This window comes from Gadus macrocephalus, chromosome 9 (assembly GCF_031168955.1).
Source record: "Gadus macrocephalus chromosome 9, ASM3116895v1".
Taxonomy (NCBI): Eukaryota; Metazoa; Chordata; class Actinopteri; order Gadiformes; family Gadidae; genus Gadus; species Gadus macrocephalus.
Genome location: NC_082390.1, coordinates 9,304,654 through 9,320,504, shown reverse-complemented (window position 1 = coordinate 9,320,504; position 15,851 = coordinate 9,304,654). Strand labels below are relative to the sequence as shown.

The 15,851-nt window shown below is 49.8% G+C and overlaps 1 protein-coding gene across 6 annotated transcripts in view; it reads left to right on the top strand.

Annotated features, from left to right (window-relative positions):
* The first annotated feature begins 315 nt into the window (after positions 1-315).
* The window catches only part of kif21a (kinesin family member 21A), a 54,612-nt gene continuing 39,076 nt past the window's right edge, over positions 316-15,851 (top strand). For 5 of the 6 annotated variants that reach the window (XM_060061618.1, XM_060061620.1, XM_060061616.1 and 2 more), the window contains exon 1: positions 316-810. In XM_060061618.1, coding sequence (XP_059917601.1) covers positions 767-810 — 44 coding nt within the window. In that variant the 5' untranslated portion in view covers positions 316-766. Of the gene's footprint in view, positions 811-2,550; positions 2,805-15,851 lie in introns of those variants that run through there. The other variant, XM_060061619.1, reaches the window with a different exon arrangement.

Below are 15,851 nucleotides of genomic sequence, written 5' to 3'. Positions count from 1 at the left end.
TCTTAACTGTGTTTAAGTAGCCTAGTATTTGTCACTTGCTGAAACCATTATTCGACAATGGACTTTTACAAATATATCAAAAAATAAAATAAATCAATATTTTGCACCAAACGCACCATTGCAGTGGTTCCTCCTCCTACCACGACAGCGGTGGACGGATCCATTCAGACCCCTGGACGGTGGAACCCGTTATCTTTATTCCCTGGTCCCTATGACGTCACAGACCGAACCCTGAGTAGAGGGTGTGACGGGAGAGGGCGTGGCTTGGTGGAAGAGGGCGTGGCTTGGTGACGCATTGCGGATCAATCCTCCGTAGTTTAGCGGACGGCGTGCGACCGGAGAGCTCCCCCCTTCACACAGCACAGTTCGGTCTCCTCTCCCTGCATGCATGCTTCGCAGCGGGAGCCCGGAGCACTGCACACCGCACACTGCACACTGCACGCTGCACGCGGGTGCCCATTAACCGGGATATGCACGCCCGGTAGGCCCGCCAGGCTGACGGCCGCGCACATTGTCTCTATTGCGCGTGTAACACAGAGTTAGCAGTGAGGCGGGTTGTTTTGTTGAGTCGTAGTCGAGGTGGACGCGGACCGCTCCATTCGTCGCACGCAGCACACACACACACACGCACACACACACATTCTGCTGGGAGAGAGTGCGCACTTGTTTTTTCTTTCTCCGGGTGGATCCGATGAGACCCAATCGATACGGATCGATCTTTTTTCTTTCCAACTGTTGCACGGACGCGTGGGAGCGGTGAGGCAGCATGAGTTCGGGACAGGACGAGAGCTCGGTTCGCGTGGCACTGAGGTAAGCGAACCCAACCCACTCAACGTGTGGATCTTCACCTTGCAGGCCGAGGGTGGTGCCCGGAGCTGGTGAGAGCTCCTGTTCTGGGTGGTGCTGGGGGCTGGTGGGTACTACTGGGTGGTGCCAGGGGCTGGTGGGTGGTACTGGGGGCTGCTGAGTGCTGCCCGGTGCGGCAGCACCTGTCAGCGGCTGGCCTCCATCGCATCCGGGCCCTCGGATACCGCTGGATACCAACCCTTGAGGGGCTGCAATATCGCCCTTATCGTCCTGTCCGCGGTGTCTAGCTCAATGATACCGCTATAGCCAGACACCTGTGTAGTGTACTCATATTCCTCCATTACTTCATGCCGGTGACTGTTTTTATGAGGCCGTGTAGGGTGGTATAACAAGACCGCAAGGCAGAGGGACGGTGTGATCCGTTTATATCGCTGCTTATGTGTGCAGCCTGCATGTTCTGCATCGCCTGATGGATGAGATCATCTCTGGAAGTGTTAATCGACCAGAGAAAGAAAGAGAGAGATGGGGAAGGGAGTGAGACGTGGACTTTTGGAGGCAGGGAGAGGCAAAGCGATATAAATCCACCTTGTGTTCTGAGTCTGGAGCCGGGCCACGGCTCCGGGGTTAGTCCTCTGGGCATCCCGTCAAAGACGACTGCTGAGTGACTGGCGGTCGATGAGAGAGGGGCTTGTGTTGACGGGCAGGGGGCGGGCAGGGCGCACTGAACCGGCTGGCTCTTTGTCTCTCCGCGCTGATAGCCCGGCGCTGTCTGGTACACATCGAGAGAGAAGGAGACTTTATTCAGCTGCTGCTTAGCCTGGATGGCCTGGTTACAGCCGACCATAGTGAATCAGCAACACATAACAGGGATGGATGGATGGATACACCGTACATGTCTGTTTATGGATGTGCACAAATGTTGAACTGTATGCTGGATCCTACATCCACCCATGAGCACTGTCGAGCATGTTGGACCACCAAGCACCTGGCACTGCCACACACACACACACACACACACACACACACACACACACACACACACACACACACACACACACACACACACACACACACACACACACACACACATGGTGAACAGAGTTAATACAAAACACACGCGTGGGTTTGTGTACATAGGTGGGGGTCGTGGCAGAGGGGACTCTGCTTCCTCTGTTTGAACAGAGGTCAGGTGATCTGTCTGTCAGGTGCTTCTGTGTGTGAAGCAGGCGTGTTTGGCATTTGACATGTCTTTAGACACTGTGTGTTGAGTGGGCTGGGAGGACACTCACCATGTAGGGGTTAGACAGTACATACAGAGACTGGTAATTAAGGAGCAGGTAGGGGTGAGAGGTCATTAAGGAACAGGTATGGGTTAGACAGCACAGAAACAGGTATTTAAGGAGCAGGTAGGGGTTAGACAGTACAGACTAGAGTCAGGTCATTAAGGAGCAGGTAGGGGTGAAAGGTCATTAAGGAGCAGGTATGGGTTAGACATTACAGAGACAGGTCATTAAGTAATGGTTTGTGATTTTGGAAGGCCACACTCTGGCCTTTTAGTCCGTCAGTCTGCCAGCCAGTGTACACAGCGTCCTAATAAAGAAGAGTATGAATGAAGGACAGGATGAATGTGCTGTGTTCATAAAATGGGGCCACACACACCCTCCATCAGGGATTGGTCAGTTCTCGTGTTCTTTTCGCACGCCTCCCACTCTTCCTCTGACCTGATTCTCTCCAGCTCTGTCAGAAGGTAAACAAGGCCGGCGCTGTAACTCACTCCTTAAGGTGAACAACAGACCGGACATTCCTGACTGCAGCTCGTCTCGTACTGAGGTCAGCGTGCTTACTCACACGGCGCGTCACAGGTCCTGAGTGGCAGGTCCGCCCCGGGGGAAACGCTGTTACGGAGGGACCCGCTGAACCAGCTCCTGCTGAGGCCGACGGCTCAGAGACTACAGAGCTAACGCCGCGCGCTAGTGAGGTGCTACACTCTGTGAATGGTAAACAGACTGCAAACAGTGCTTTTCTAACCAGTGGCCTCTCAAAGCGCTTTACAATATTGCCTCACATTCACCCGTTCATGCACACATTCACACACCGTCGGCGGAGTCGACCACACAGGGCGACAGCCAGCTCGTCAGGAGCAGTTAGGGTGAGGTGTCTCGCTCAGGGAAACCTCGATACTCCGCTAGGAGGAGCCGGGGTTTGAACTAGCAACCTCCTGGTTACCAGCCAACCCGCTCTACCTCCTGAGCCGCATGCGGATACCTGCCGCCCTGTGTTGACGGACGACCGCTGGACGAGAGGAACGGGAGGGGCGAGGGATCACTCCTTAAAGGTCATGCTCAAGGACGTGTAGGCCTGTGTGAACCTTGCGGTAGCACCTTGGGATGCTACCGCACGGCCCTGAGTCTGACCAACACTAGCACCCACCTTTTTGGAAGGATTCAACTACAGCCTGCCTACACACACAACCAACAGGGATGTGTTGGGTTTGTTGGGGCAGCCGGCAAACACCTTGAGAATAACCTGGGCGCATACGGGTGGCCAAACCCATTGGGGATGGGGGTGGTGGTGGGAGTAATGTAGTGGTGGTGGTAGTAGTAATAGCAGTGGTAGTAATGTCATATCGGTGGTAGCGGTAGTGAAAGTAATAACACTGGTAGTAGTAGGGGTGATAGTGGTTGTAGTGATATAGTAGTAGTAGTAATGAAGTAGTTGTAGTAGTAGTAGTGGTGGTAGTAATGTAGGAGTGGTAGTGTTTGTTGTAGTAGTAGTAGTAGTGGTGGTAGTAATGTAGGAGTGGTAGTGTTTGTTGTAGTAGTAGTAGTGAAAGTAATAGTGGTGGTGGTGGTGGTAGTAGTAGTCTGAGGACTACACTCGGGGTAATTAAACGGAGACACCGTCCAGCTCGGTTTACCGTTTGCTGCGCGGCTCCGACTCTGAGGGCCGGCGAAGGTGGAGCCCTGAAACCATGGAAACCAGCAGGGATTAATGGAGGACGATGAGCTGACGGAGGCGGGCAGCTCTCCCCTTAAAGCGCGCCGACTCTCTGGATTACTGGACGACTTAACGACTCAATCACCAGCCGGCGTCGGGGCTCAGGTGGCGGAGGCTCCCGGGCCACGGCCTCGCTGGGAGCCGAGCCACGCCGCGGTCCACCTCGCGTGGATCACTCATCACCTTTAATCCTAAAACCATTCCCATCTCCTGGTTGGAGAGGCACGTCTAAGCCTGTCTGATGATTGGTTCCGCTGTTTACTGCAGCAGAAGATACTGTCGCCCTTTGTGTCGGTCGAACCTTGAAGGGGCGTATGGGTAGAGTTGAAAGTCTACGGGTCTATGCTCTGATCTGATACCATCACATGACTTGCTCATTTACTAAACATCGCTGTCATCGCAAATGAACCCTTCAATAAGAACAAGTGCTGTCAGCAGTTACAATGCTAGATGCTGTATCGATATACTTGGTATCGGCTGATACTCAAATTCTGGAATCGGAATCGGGAAGGAAAAAATTGGTATCGGACCGTCTCTGCATATGGGATGGAAACACTGATTCTGGATGGCTTGGCGCCATCGTCGACCATGGGAAATGTTGGAGCGAAGTGAGGATGCAGACTGTATGTTGAGGCCGAAGAGCAGAATGGGTCTGTTTCCAAACACAAAGGAAACACAAAGAGGTGTGCTGTTGTGTTTCCTCACCAGAGGACGAGCGGGAGCTGAACCCTGTAGGGTCCTCCAGCGCTTTGCGTGGGAGACGGGGGAGGGATGGAGAGGGAGGGAGGGGGGAGAGACCTCCTGGGACACACTCACTAGGCTGTCTTCTGACCTACTGAGTCGATATCCTTTGTCGATAGTCTCTCACATATTCACTGTGTGTGTGTGTGTGTGTGTGTGTGTGTGTGTGTGTGTGTGTGTGTGTGTGTGTGTGTGTGTGTGTGTGTGTGTGTGTGTGTGTGTGTGTGTGTGTGTGTGTGTGTGTGTGTGTGTGTGTGTGTGTGTTATTGACTGCCAGTGTAAGGTCTGCTTGCTCTGTTCGTCTTTGTCTGATTATTTCTAAACTTGTTCTCGTCTGTTTATTGCTGCGTCTGCCGCTCTTTTGAATTGTAATTTTGCATTTAGAGACTTTATCTCTCAACTTCACACTCGTATTAATGTGTACTGTTCACCTGAGGACAACTCCGGGGAGTTTCAGTGTTTACGCTGAAACAACATCTGATATCCGTTTGATGTAATTTAAAGTTCAGAAAAACAATCGGTTTATTGTCTAGAAAATTAACACAAGGAGGTGCACTCCTACATGAGAATGTATCAGAGCATCTTAAACAATGCTGTAGTCAACACTGTACACACCACAGGGGTGACTGTGCATTGTAGACACTGTAGATCAGAGGAGCAGAGGGTCCATCATTCTGTCTAACCTTGGCTCCCTGCGGGTGGTTTCAGAGTGCTACCCAGAGGTCTATGAATACACAGCCACCCCTGGGTCCCCTTAAAGTGAGCGTCTTGATTCCATGATGGCTACATCATGACTCTGAATGGACTCGGGTTCATAGCGCTACGGCGCCTCAGCTAGCTCGGCATGCTAGCCTTTAAATACAAACCCGTTACCGGTGGCTGCTTACTATTTAGAGACTTCCAGGGATTTATCTGTTTGTTGTCTTTTTTTAGAAGCAGGTCGGGTTAGACAGTACAGATATAGTTCATTAAGAAGCAGGTAGGGGTTAGACAGTACAGAGAGGTCATTACAGAGCAGGTAGGGGTTAGACGGTAGGAGGCCTTCAGGTAGACAGAAATTAGAGAATCAAACCCGGTAACTCTCAGCTTCAGGTCAATCCCCTAAACCGCTAGTTATCCCGCCGCCATTCTTAGTCTACCGGTATCTCTCCTTTTGATTTGAGAAGAGATGGTACTCAAGAGGAAGTGAAACCGGTACAGAGCACCAGATGATGATACAGGACACATCCATCAACACAACATGAGTCATTCCCTGACCTCTGGGTGCAGCGCCCCCCATGGGGGCGAAAATGTTGACTTTTCCCTGCTGGAAAGTCCTACAATGGAGCCAGTGAGGTCCAGACCACCGGACCTCCTGTCCCCCGCCCAGCCCCCCCCCACTCTGTATGGGGACAGTGTTCTCTCTCTCTCTCTCTCTCTCTCTCTCTCTCTCTCTCTCTCTCTCTCTCTCTCTCTCTCTCTCTCTCTCTCTCTCTCTCTCTCTCTCTCTCTCTCTCTCTCTCTCTCTCTCTCTCTCTCTCTCTCTCTCTCTCTCTCTCTCTCTCTCTCTCTCTGCCCACACGTTAACTCTCAGCCTGTAAATAGCCTCCAGTCGACCGCAGAGCGCCCGAGGGCCGTAGTTACGCCGTAACCTCCGACGCAAGCAGGACTCAGCACATTCCTCCCCCCCACGCTTCTGCAGCGACGCATCAGCATCACACACGCACACTCACACACACTCCGCCAGGCATGGCAGCCTGCGTGGAAGGAGAGACACACGCATGCTAACGCGTGTGTGTGCACTACGCCCCTCTAATTAGGCCGTTTACCGCTTCTCTTTGTTTTTCTGTGCTGCGACTTGCGCTCTCTCTCTCTCTCTCTCTCTCTCTCTCTGTGTCTCTCTCTCTCTGTGTCTCTCTGTGTCTGTCTCTCTGTCTCTGTCCTCTCTTTAGATATCTTTCTCTCTCTGTATAGCTTTCTATATCGAGATGGCTCGCTCTGTCTCTCTCTTTCTATATTGTTGGACCTATCTCTCCATTTCCACATCTATTCTCTCCATCCCTCCATTCTCTCCATCTATGTCTCTAATTCTCTTGCTTTCTTCATCTACATCTCTCCTCTCTCCCTACGTCTCTCTACCTGTATCTCCCTCTCTCCCTATATCTCATTCTCTTTCTACCGGTATCTCCCTCTCTCCCTATATCTCATTGGCTCTCTACCTGTATCTCCCTCTTTCCTACATCTCATTGTCTCTCTACCTGTATCTCCCTCTTTCCTACATCTCATTGTCTTTCTACCTGTATCTCCCTCTCACCCTATATTTCATTTTCTCTCTACCTGTATCTCCCTCTCTCCCTATATCTCATTTTCTCTCTACCTGTATCTCCCTCTCTCTCTATATCTCATTGTCTCTACCTGTATCTCCCTCTCTCTCTCCCTATATCTCATTGTCTCTACCTGTATCTCTCTCTCTATATCTCATTGTCTCTCTACCTGTATCTCTCTCGCTCCCTATATCTCATTTTCTCTCTACCTGTATCTCCCTCTCTCTCTATATCTCATTGGCTCTACCTGTATCTCCCTCTCTCCCTATATCTCATTGTCTCTACCTGTATCTCCCTCTCTCCCTATATCTCATTGTCTCTCTATATCTCATTGTCTCTACCTGTATCTCTCTCTCTCTCTCTATATCTCATTGTCTCTACCTGTATCTCTCTCCCTATATCTCATTGCCTCTACCTGTATCTCCCTCTCTCCCTATATCTCATTGTCTCTCTACCTGTATCTCTCGCTCCCTATATCTCATTGTCTCTCTACCTGTATCTCTCTATCTCCCTATCTCATTGTCTCTCTACCTGTATCTCTCGCTCCCTATATCTCATTGTCTCTCTACCTGTATCTCTCGCTCCCTATATCTCATTGTCTCTCTACCTGTATCTCTCTCTCTCCCTATATCTCATTGTCTCTACCTGTATCTCCCTCTCTCTCTGTATCTCATTGTCTCTACCTGTATCTCTCTCCCTATATCTCATTGTCTCTACCTGTATCTCCCTCTCTCCCTATATCTCATTGTCTCTCTACCTGTATCTCTCTCTCCCTATATCTCATTGTCTCTACCTGTATCTCCCTCTCTCCCTATATCTCATTGTCTCTCTACCTGTATCTCTCTCTCCCTATATCTCATTGTCTCTACCTGTATCTCCCTCTCTCCCTATATCTCATTGTCTCTCTACCTGTATCTCTCTCTCTCCCTATATCTCATTGTCTCTCTACCTGTATCTCCCTCTCTCCCTATATCTCATTGTCTATCTACCTGTATCTCTCTCTCCCTATATCTCATTGTCTCTACCTGTATCTCCCTCTCTCCCTATATCTCATTGTCTCTACCTGTATCTCTCTCTCCCTATATCTCATTGTCTCTCTACCTGTATCTCCCTCTCTCCCTACATCTCATTCTCTCTCTAACCGCTCCACACACGTCGGCCTGTCGACTCAGAGTACTGGTGTCACTGGACGTCAACCCCCCCCGCCCAGTCCAACCCCTCCCTGCTCCCCCCCCTCCACCTCCGTGTCCCCGTGGGAGCTGCCCCCCCAGCACCACAAATACCCCCGGCGGACCGCCCCGCCCCCGTCCCCACCCTGCGGCCGTATCCGTTATAGACCGCAGACGTCCGCAAATAGACAGCAGGGCTCCTAATAGCCCCCCCCCCCCCCAGAGGAGACCCCTAACTTAGCGTGTGTCACGGGGCCCCGGCGGGCGGTAAGCAGACCCCTGGCGCTGGACACGGACACCGGCAGCGGCCCACTGGCTCCGCTGCCCCCCCGGGTTAAATAAAACCACGCCAGACACGCGGCCTGACACCTCCGTGTGTGTGTGTGTGTGTGTGTGTGTGTGTGTGTGTGTGTGTGTGTGTGTGTGTGTGTGTGTGTGTGTGTGTGTGTGTGTGTGTGTGTGTGTGTGTGTGTGTTCTTCTCATTGGCCCTGGGTTCATGTTGTGCCGGTGGCTATTCGTGCAAATGGGTATACCTGCATGCAAGCACATGCACACACACACATGCACACACTCAACTACACATACATGCACAAACTAAACTACACACACTTAACTAAACTCGGCTGCGGGCTGGCCTTTGTCTCTCTGGGCCGTGGGCTCTGGGGGGCCCGGGGGGGCCCAGGAGCCCAGAGTTGACACAGCAAGGCTCCCCGTGTCAACTGCCCTCGGTCCAGTGGACCTGCAGCCCAGACCTGATGTAGGGGGGGGGGGGGGGGGGTTTCACTCGGAGCCTAAAGGTCCTGGGTTAGAGTCCTGAGGACGATAACCTGACCCCTGCGTTCTACTCTACTTAAGGACTAAAATAATGGCTTAACACCAACGGGGGGAGGGTTGGTGCAGGGTAATAGGGGGTTTAGGTTCTGGGTTCAATACCCAAAGTCCACCGCCCACCTGCATACGTCCCTGAGCAAGATGTCCTCCCCTACCCCTACCTCCTGCTCAATGACTTCATTCTCTTCATGCCTCTGGGTGAAGCATCTCCTAAATGGATCACTAGTCAACAGAATATGGACTGCATAGCCTCCCCCCCACTACCTACGCCCCTCTTATGCACTGAGAGTATGTTGTACGTCCTTGAACATAAAAAGAGGAACAGTGTGTTCCTCTTTCTTCTGACAAATGTACTTATTGTAAGTCGATTTGGATAATAGCGTCTGCTGAATGCCCTGAATGTGGATGTAAAGATTGAAGGATAGCAGATACTGTAGCATCGCCCTGCTGTGCGTGTGTGCAGCTGACGCGTGCCATGAAGTGTTGAGGTGTGAGGATGTGGTGTGGCATATCCTTCCTTTATCTATGTTTAGGATCCAAGAGCTTTATTCAACCAGCCGCCATCTTGGTTCTAAACATTAGCTGAGGTGTGGCACTGAGCCAGCTAGCGTTTAGAACCAAGATGGAGCCCAGACAATGAGACTCACCCCAGCATCGTTACCATGTTAGCCTGTCATTACTGCGGCGGAGTTGCTGAAATTAGCCGAATAGCACAGTGTGTGTGTGTGTGTGTGTGTGTGTGTGTGTGTGTGTGTGTGTGTGTGTGTGTGTGTGTGTGTGTGTGTGTGTGTGTGTGTGTGTGTGTGGATGCCGTATTGTTTACTTGCTGTATTTCAACCAACTAGTTACAGACACGTGTTGTAGAGATGACAGCTACTAGCGTGACATGAGGAACACACACACACCACTCACACACACTCAGCACAACCTGTTTTTGAACCCCCCCCCCCCTCCATGGCACGTGAGCGGTGAGCTTGGCTCCACGACCTTTGACCTCCCAGGAAGCAGTAAAGCTGTCGATCTGAAGGCTGTCAGCCTGCCTGTCTGTCATCTAGCTGAACTGCGTGCGTTTGTGTGAATTGCGTTAGGTAAATACAATTTGAATTGAATTCATGTTTAAAGATGTCATGTCAAGCCTCGTAAGTCTCACCACTACGTTTGTTGGTTTGAGTCCCTCTCAGTCACCTTTAAATTCATCATAGTGGATAATGAGTTGCCGGGTCCAGCTATCTCCTCCTTGCACAACCCTCTGATGACCATGTGACCAGCCTGGCCCATTGGGCATGTTTAATTCCTTCCCAGTTTATCTGAAAGGCATTGATGGGGTTCTTGAATTGATAAACACTGAATGTAGGTCAGTGGTTTAGTTTATAGACGCCTTGACTCACTGATCACTCCTTACCCAGCACTGGTCAGCTGGTATGAATGTCACAAAGTGTGCAGCCTCTTCCTCTGGTGTGTGGAACTTGTAACTGGCAATCCACTGAAACACAGTACTGGTTTATTTCTAGTTTCCATCGTCCTTGGCGCTGTAGGGAAAACATTTCTTTAAAGCTGATATCGATAACATGTTTTCCTCTGAACTGGCTGATCTGGCTGTTTTTTTTCTGGGTGGAAATGTTTGTTTTGTTTGTCGTGTGCCATTTATTTATTAAGATAATCTTCTGAACAGGAAGGATATAAGTAGGTTGTGTGTGTGTGTGTGTGTGTGTGTGTGTGTGTGTGTGTGTGTGTGTGTGTGTGTGTGTGTGTGTGTGTGTGTGTGTGTGTGTGTGTGTGTGTGTGTGTGTGTGTGTGTGTGTGTGTGTGTGTGTCTGGGGGGGGGGGGGTGCTGGTGGTGTTGGTTTCCACTGGTTTTCTCCGTCTCCATAGCGACGGGCTGGACTCCACCTGTCCTGAGGTCCGTGCAGCCGGCCCCTCTCTGTCAGAAGAACAGCTTCTGTTTATGTTGGAGGGGATTGAACCGAGTGGGGCCAGAAGGTTCCGTTAAGTCCTCCACTTCCCAGGAGTGGGACGATTCACCGTACAACGTTAGTTACTGTAGTTACGGTAGTTACTGTAAACAGACATGGGCGGTAAACACAGATTACACCAGAGCTAGAGGGGGCATTTACAGAGGGAAACACGTGTGGCTGGCTGGCTGGGGCAACTGTTGTGTTGATAGCATGTGGTGTGAGATACACATGCTATCTGTTAGCATAGCTTTCGTTTTTCGCATAGCACACCGCTGACATGCTAGCAGGGTAATGCACTGTGGCAATTAGCATGCTAACATGCTAATACTTGCAAAGTTTCAATGTTTGGCAAGCGAACGGCTGAATGGACGTGGGACCAAGACAGTTAATTTATTATCATGTTGGATGCACAATTACAACAAAATAATCTGCAAACACACAAATAGGACTGTGATCATGATCACTGACTTTCATTAGGGTGTGATGTGATGGAGGACTCCGCAGGCCTGTGGTCTGCAGAGGTTACTAGACGTGGTTCTCTAACTATACACTGTTCCTCACATGAGATCCGCTGAAAAGTCGTTGCTCATCAGACGGCAGTGAAATCCATTTTGTAAAAAAAAAGAGCGTGTGAGCGAGGAAAGCAAAGCAGAATCCAACAGCAGAAATCGATATAAACCAGTGTTCTTGGGCACTAGACAGTCCTGTGTTTTTATTTATCTTTAATCATTCTCAGTCTCAGAGCGGAGCGTTTGATCTGTCGGTCGCTGCTCCTCTTGCACAACTTGAAAAGCAGCCTCAAGGGCCCCGGCTTTAGTCTTGGGAAATAAAAGGATTAAAGTGTAACCATGTGGCAAACAGTCAACAGTACGGCTGGAGAACGGGCTGTATCATCTTACTGAGCGCCTTGGGAAGCTGTATGCTAACATAACTGGTATTTAGTATGTTTTGAACGCTAAGCCTTGGGTAAACATCTCTCAGAGTAATACACACATGACGTAACACTCCTGGTCCCAGTGTTATGTGTTATGCAACCCTGCTGACGATAGCTTACCTGTGCGTTAGTAGCCCTCGGCTATTGGCTAACAGTTATGTAGGAATCACACCTCTCAAACATCCAGAAGTGGGCGGACCCAAACTCTAACCCTGGCTGAGCAAGCTAGATGCTTCTTGGAGGAATTGTGAGTGTGTACATCAAAGTAAATAGAGTTTAGACTATTTAGGATCTACTTCTAAAGTGTATTTTCTAGGCTTGTACATGCAATGCATCGTGAGAGTTTTGTAGGTGATTCTCCACCATAGGACTCCTGAGAGTTGCAGTAGAGTGCTAGCTCAACGTGACTACGACGTGACCTAGGCCAGCCTCTGTCTGGTCGGGTCTCGCATGAGAGGCTTTATGGTATTTTCAAACACAACAATGTCTCCCCACAAGGACGAATCATATCATGATTTATCACCAAACAATGACCAGAGAACCCTTACTACTAACACGATAACGAACATTCGAATAGTCCTCTGCTCCCAAAATGGCGGCGGTCATTGCGATGTGACGTAGATGCCAAACGGACTGCATTTATAGACACTTTTCTAACCAATGGCCACTCGAAGCGCTTTCAAATACTGCCCAAAATTCTGAGACCATTCACATACCAACGGCGGTGGCAGCCATGCAAGGCGACAGCCAGCTTGTCCGGAGCCGTGAGGAGCCGGAAATCGAACTAGCAACCTTCCCATTTACAAGCCAACCCGCTCTACCTCCAGAGCCACACGTCACCCACACGTACAAGCCTTATTGACCTTTGAGACCCAATACATTGGTTCATATGATATTATTACGTTAGGTGACGCAGAATGTTTCTTAAAAGCGGTTTTAAGGGACATTATCTTCCAGTGATTTCCGGGCGGCTGTGAGGTGGATGCCACGGCGACGTCTCTGAGGAGGGGTTAGGAGGTCCTGTCGCGTCTGCGTCTCATCAGTCTGACATCTTCAGCTCTCTGGTGCCCAGTCACATCCTGCTGGAATCGGATTAGGCCTTTAATTACCCCCCCCCCCCCCCCCGCCGCCGCCGCCGCCCATGGCGGTTACCGTGGCAACCCCTCCTCCTCCACAGAAGGATGGGAGGATAAACCGCAAGTGTGCATGCAGGTTTAACAGCGAGGGACACTGGACGCTGCCGCTAGTTATAGTCATGATAATGAGGATTATGAATGTCGGGGGATGCACACACACACACGCATACCGTGATGGAGCACATGGAAATATTTCAAAGCGTAAAAAACAGCATAGAATAAACTGCAGGGATTGATGATCCCTTTGTTGCTGGGAGTATTCATCCCCACTGGGAGACTGTTGTGCTACGTTGTGTGAGCCCTGGTTGGGGTGGGTGGGGGGGTAGTATATCCACGGGGTACATCTAGGCCTGTGTATTGTCTGCTGCGAGATCTCCCGCGTCACCATGGCTACGGCCACGCCACTGTATACACACACACACACACACACACACACACACACACACACACACACACACACACACACACACACACACACACACACACACACACACACACACACACACACACACACACACACACACACACACACACACACACACAAGCCACAGAGGTGGTCAGCCTTTACACTTTAACTCAAACGGACGGCATGGCATTAGGCTGAACACACTGGCTCCTCCCATCCTGGTCACAGCCAATCATGCAAGCTATTTATGGTCCAGGCCACGCCTCTCAGCAGGTCTTTTTTTGGTGTTCTGTTGCAGGATGATTCAACGCTTATTTCTTCCATTTTTAATGAGGGTATGACGATCGATCTTCACATCACTCAGAGAAGAGACCACTCACTTACTGGATAACATACTCTCTCTATTGCTCTCTCTCTCTCCGCCTCTTTCTGCATCATCCTCTCTGTCTCTCTACCTCTGTGTTGTTCTACAGCAGCGTCGAGATTGTAATTATATAAAAGTGTAACATTGATTGTACTCTCTCTCTCTCTCTCTCTCAATGATTGATATGGATGTTGTTGCGGCAGGTCGGGGCGTGTCCCCTGCTTCATGACATAACCCAGTCCTCCCAGTCCCCTGACGCCCCCCCCTCTAACCTGGTCTCCACAGTGCAGACGGTTCTCTCTTCTCATTGGGAGTAGTGAGGCGGGCACCTTGCCCTGATGTCCCTGCGGTTCAGGCGAAACGGAGCGCTCTGGGAACAAAGGGAACAAACGGGATTTTAGGAATTTCCCGTTGCTCAAACTCTGAAATGAGATGTCTCTCCCTTGAGGGCACTGTACAGCACACAGTTATACTGTCTGAGGCGCTGGAGAGGACGGATGAAAACCATTTCAGGCAAAGGCTGGTTTTGAAACCTGAGAGTTGGCTGTGATTCAGTGGGAGGCTGAGTGAGGCTGTGGTCTCGGGACAACATTGTTCTGCAATGTGTGCAACGTGTTTAAACACGGTATGGACCGGCACCCAGATGATATCCACTATCACAAGCTGATATTAACGACGAAAGGCACACACAGTTGGACAGTAACAAAAGAGGAATGGCAGTCTATCTGTTTCTATGTGCTTGTAGCAACCGGCATTAGATTCCTGAGCTAGACACTGGATCAGGCTTATTTCTGCTGAATCTGTTCTAATGTTTGGTACAGAGGATGAATTCAAAGACATTTGCTCCTGGAAAGGTTTTGTACCGAGTCATCCTTTCATTGAGCGAGACTCACTGGTCGTTGTAGTATGACGAGGCTAAACTACGATCCACTCTGTTGAGTAGAAGCCCTGGTGTATCTGTGGACACGTACTGGAGGGGTCTGCGATATCCATGGATACTCTGGGCCTCCATCTTGGTTTGTCTCCGGTATCCATGGATACTCTGGCCTCCATCTTGGTTTGTCTCCAGTATCCATGGATACTCGGGCCTCCATCTTGGTTTGTCTCTGGTATCCATGGATACTCTGGCCTCCATCTTGGTTTCTCTCCGGCATCCATGGATACTCTGGCCTCCATCTTGGTTTGTCTCCGGTATCCATGGATACTCTGGCCTCCATCTTGGTTTGGCTCTGGTATCCATGGATACTCTGGCCTCCATCTTGGTTTGTCTCTGGTATCCATCGATACTCTGGCCTCCATCTTGGTTTGTCTCTGGTATCCATGGATACTCTGGCCTCCATCTTGGTTTGTCTCTGGTATCCATGGATACTCTGGTCTCCATCTTGCTGTCAGCATGGAGCAGCAGAAGGAGGTTACAAGGGAGAGGAGGGAAACATAGATTCTTGTGAGAATCGGGACTCTTTGCTTCCGCAATGCTTCTCAGTATCTTGTCAGTTATTCAGTGACAGATAAATACTGGTAGTGTCCTACAGGGAGCACTGCAGGGTATTCACCTAGTCACTCTGCATCCACTATGTTATGTTATGTTCATTTAACAGCTGGGACTACAGAACGTGAACCCCAACAATAAACGATGCAAAATAATGACAGTGTTTCCCCTACCATTGTTCAGGCCTGGCGGGCCGCCAGGCCAACGAGCGCCCCCGCCAGGCCAACAACCGGCCAAAAAAAACAAATAATAAAAATAAAAAAAACTGCGGTGTGACTGCTGCGTGCGCAGATGATGCCCCATCATAACGGACAATCTGACAGCATTAAGTTATATCATCATTAGCATGGCAGAGCAATTCTTCCAAAAGCCTAGAAAGATTAAGTGTAGCAACCAGCCATGCTCACTGTGTTCATAATAAAATAAGTGTATTGTAAATAAAATGAGTGTATTGTAAATAAAATGAGTGTATTGTAAATAAAATAAGTTTATTGTTAATAACGTGTTTATTGAATCATTATCAACTTGTGATGGCTAAGCAAGTGTTTTATATGGAAATAACCAACAAATACTCTAGCATCCCGTGAAAAATGTATAACAAATCACACTATCAGCTCTTACCACCGGGCCTAAAAAAAATTCTAGGGGAAACACTGAATGATCTTAAAATTGTATTGCATTGAATTTACAAAAACACAGTATTTACAGGATTTAAGTC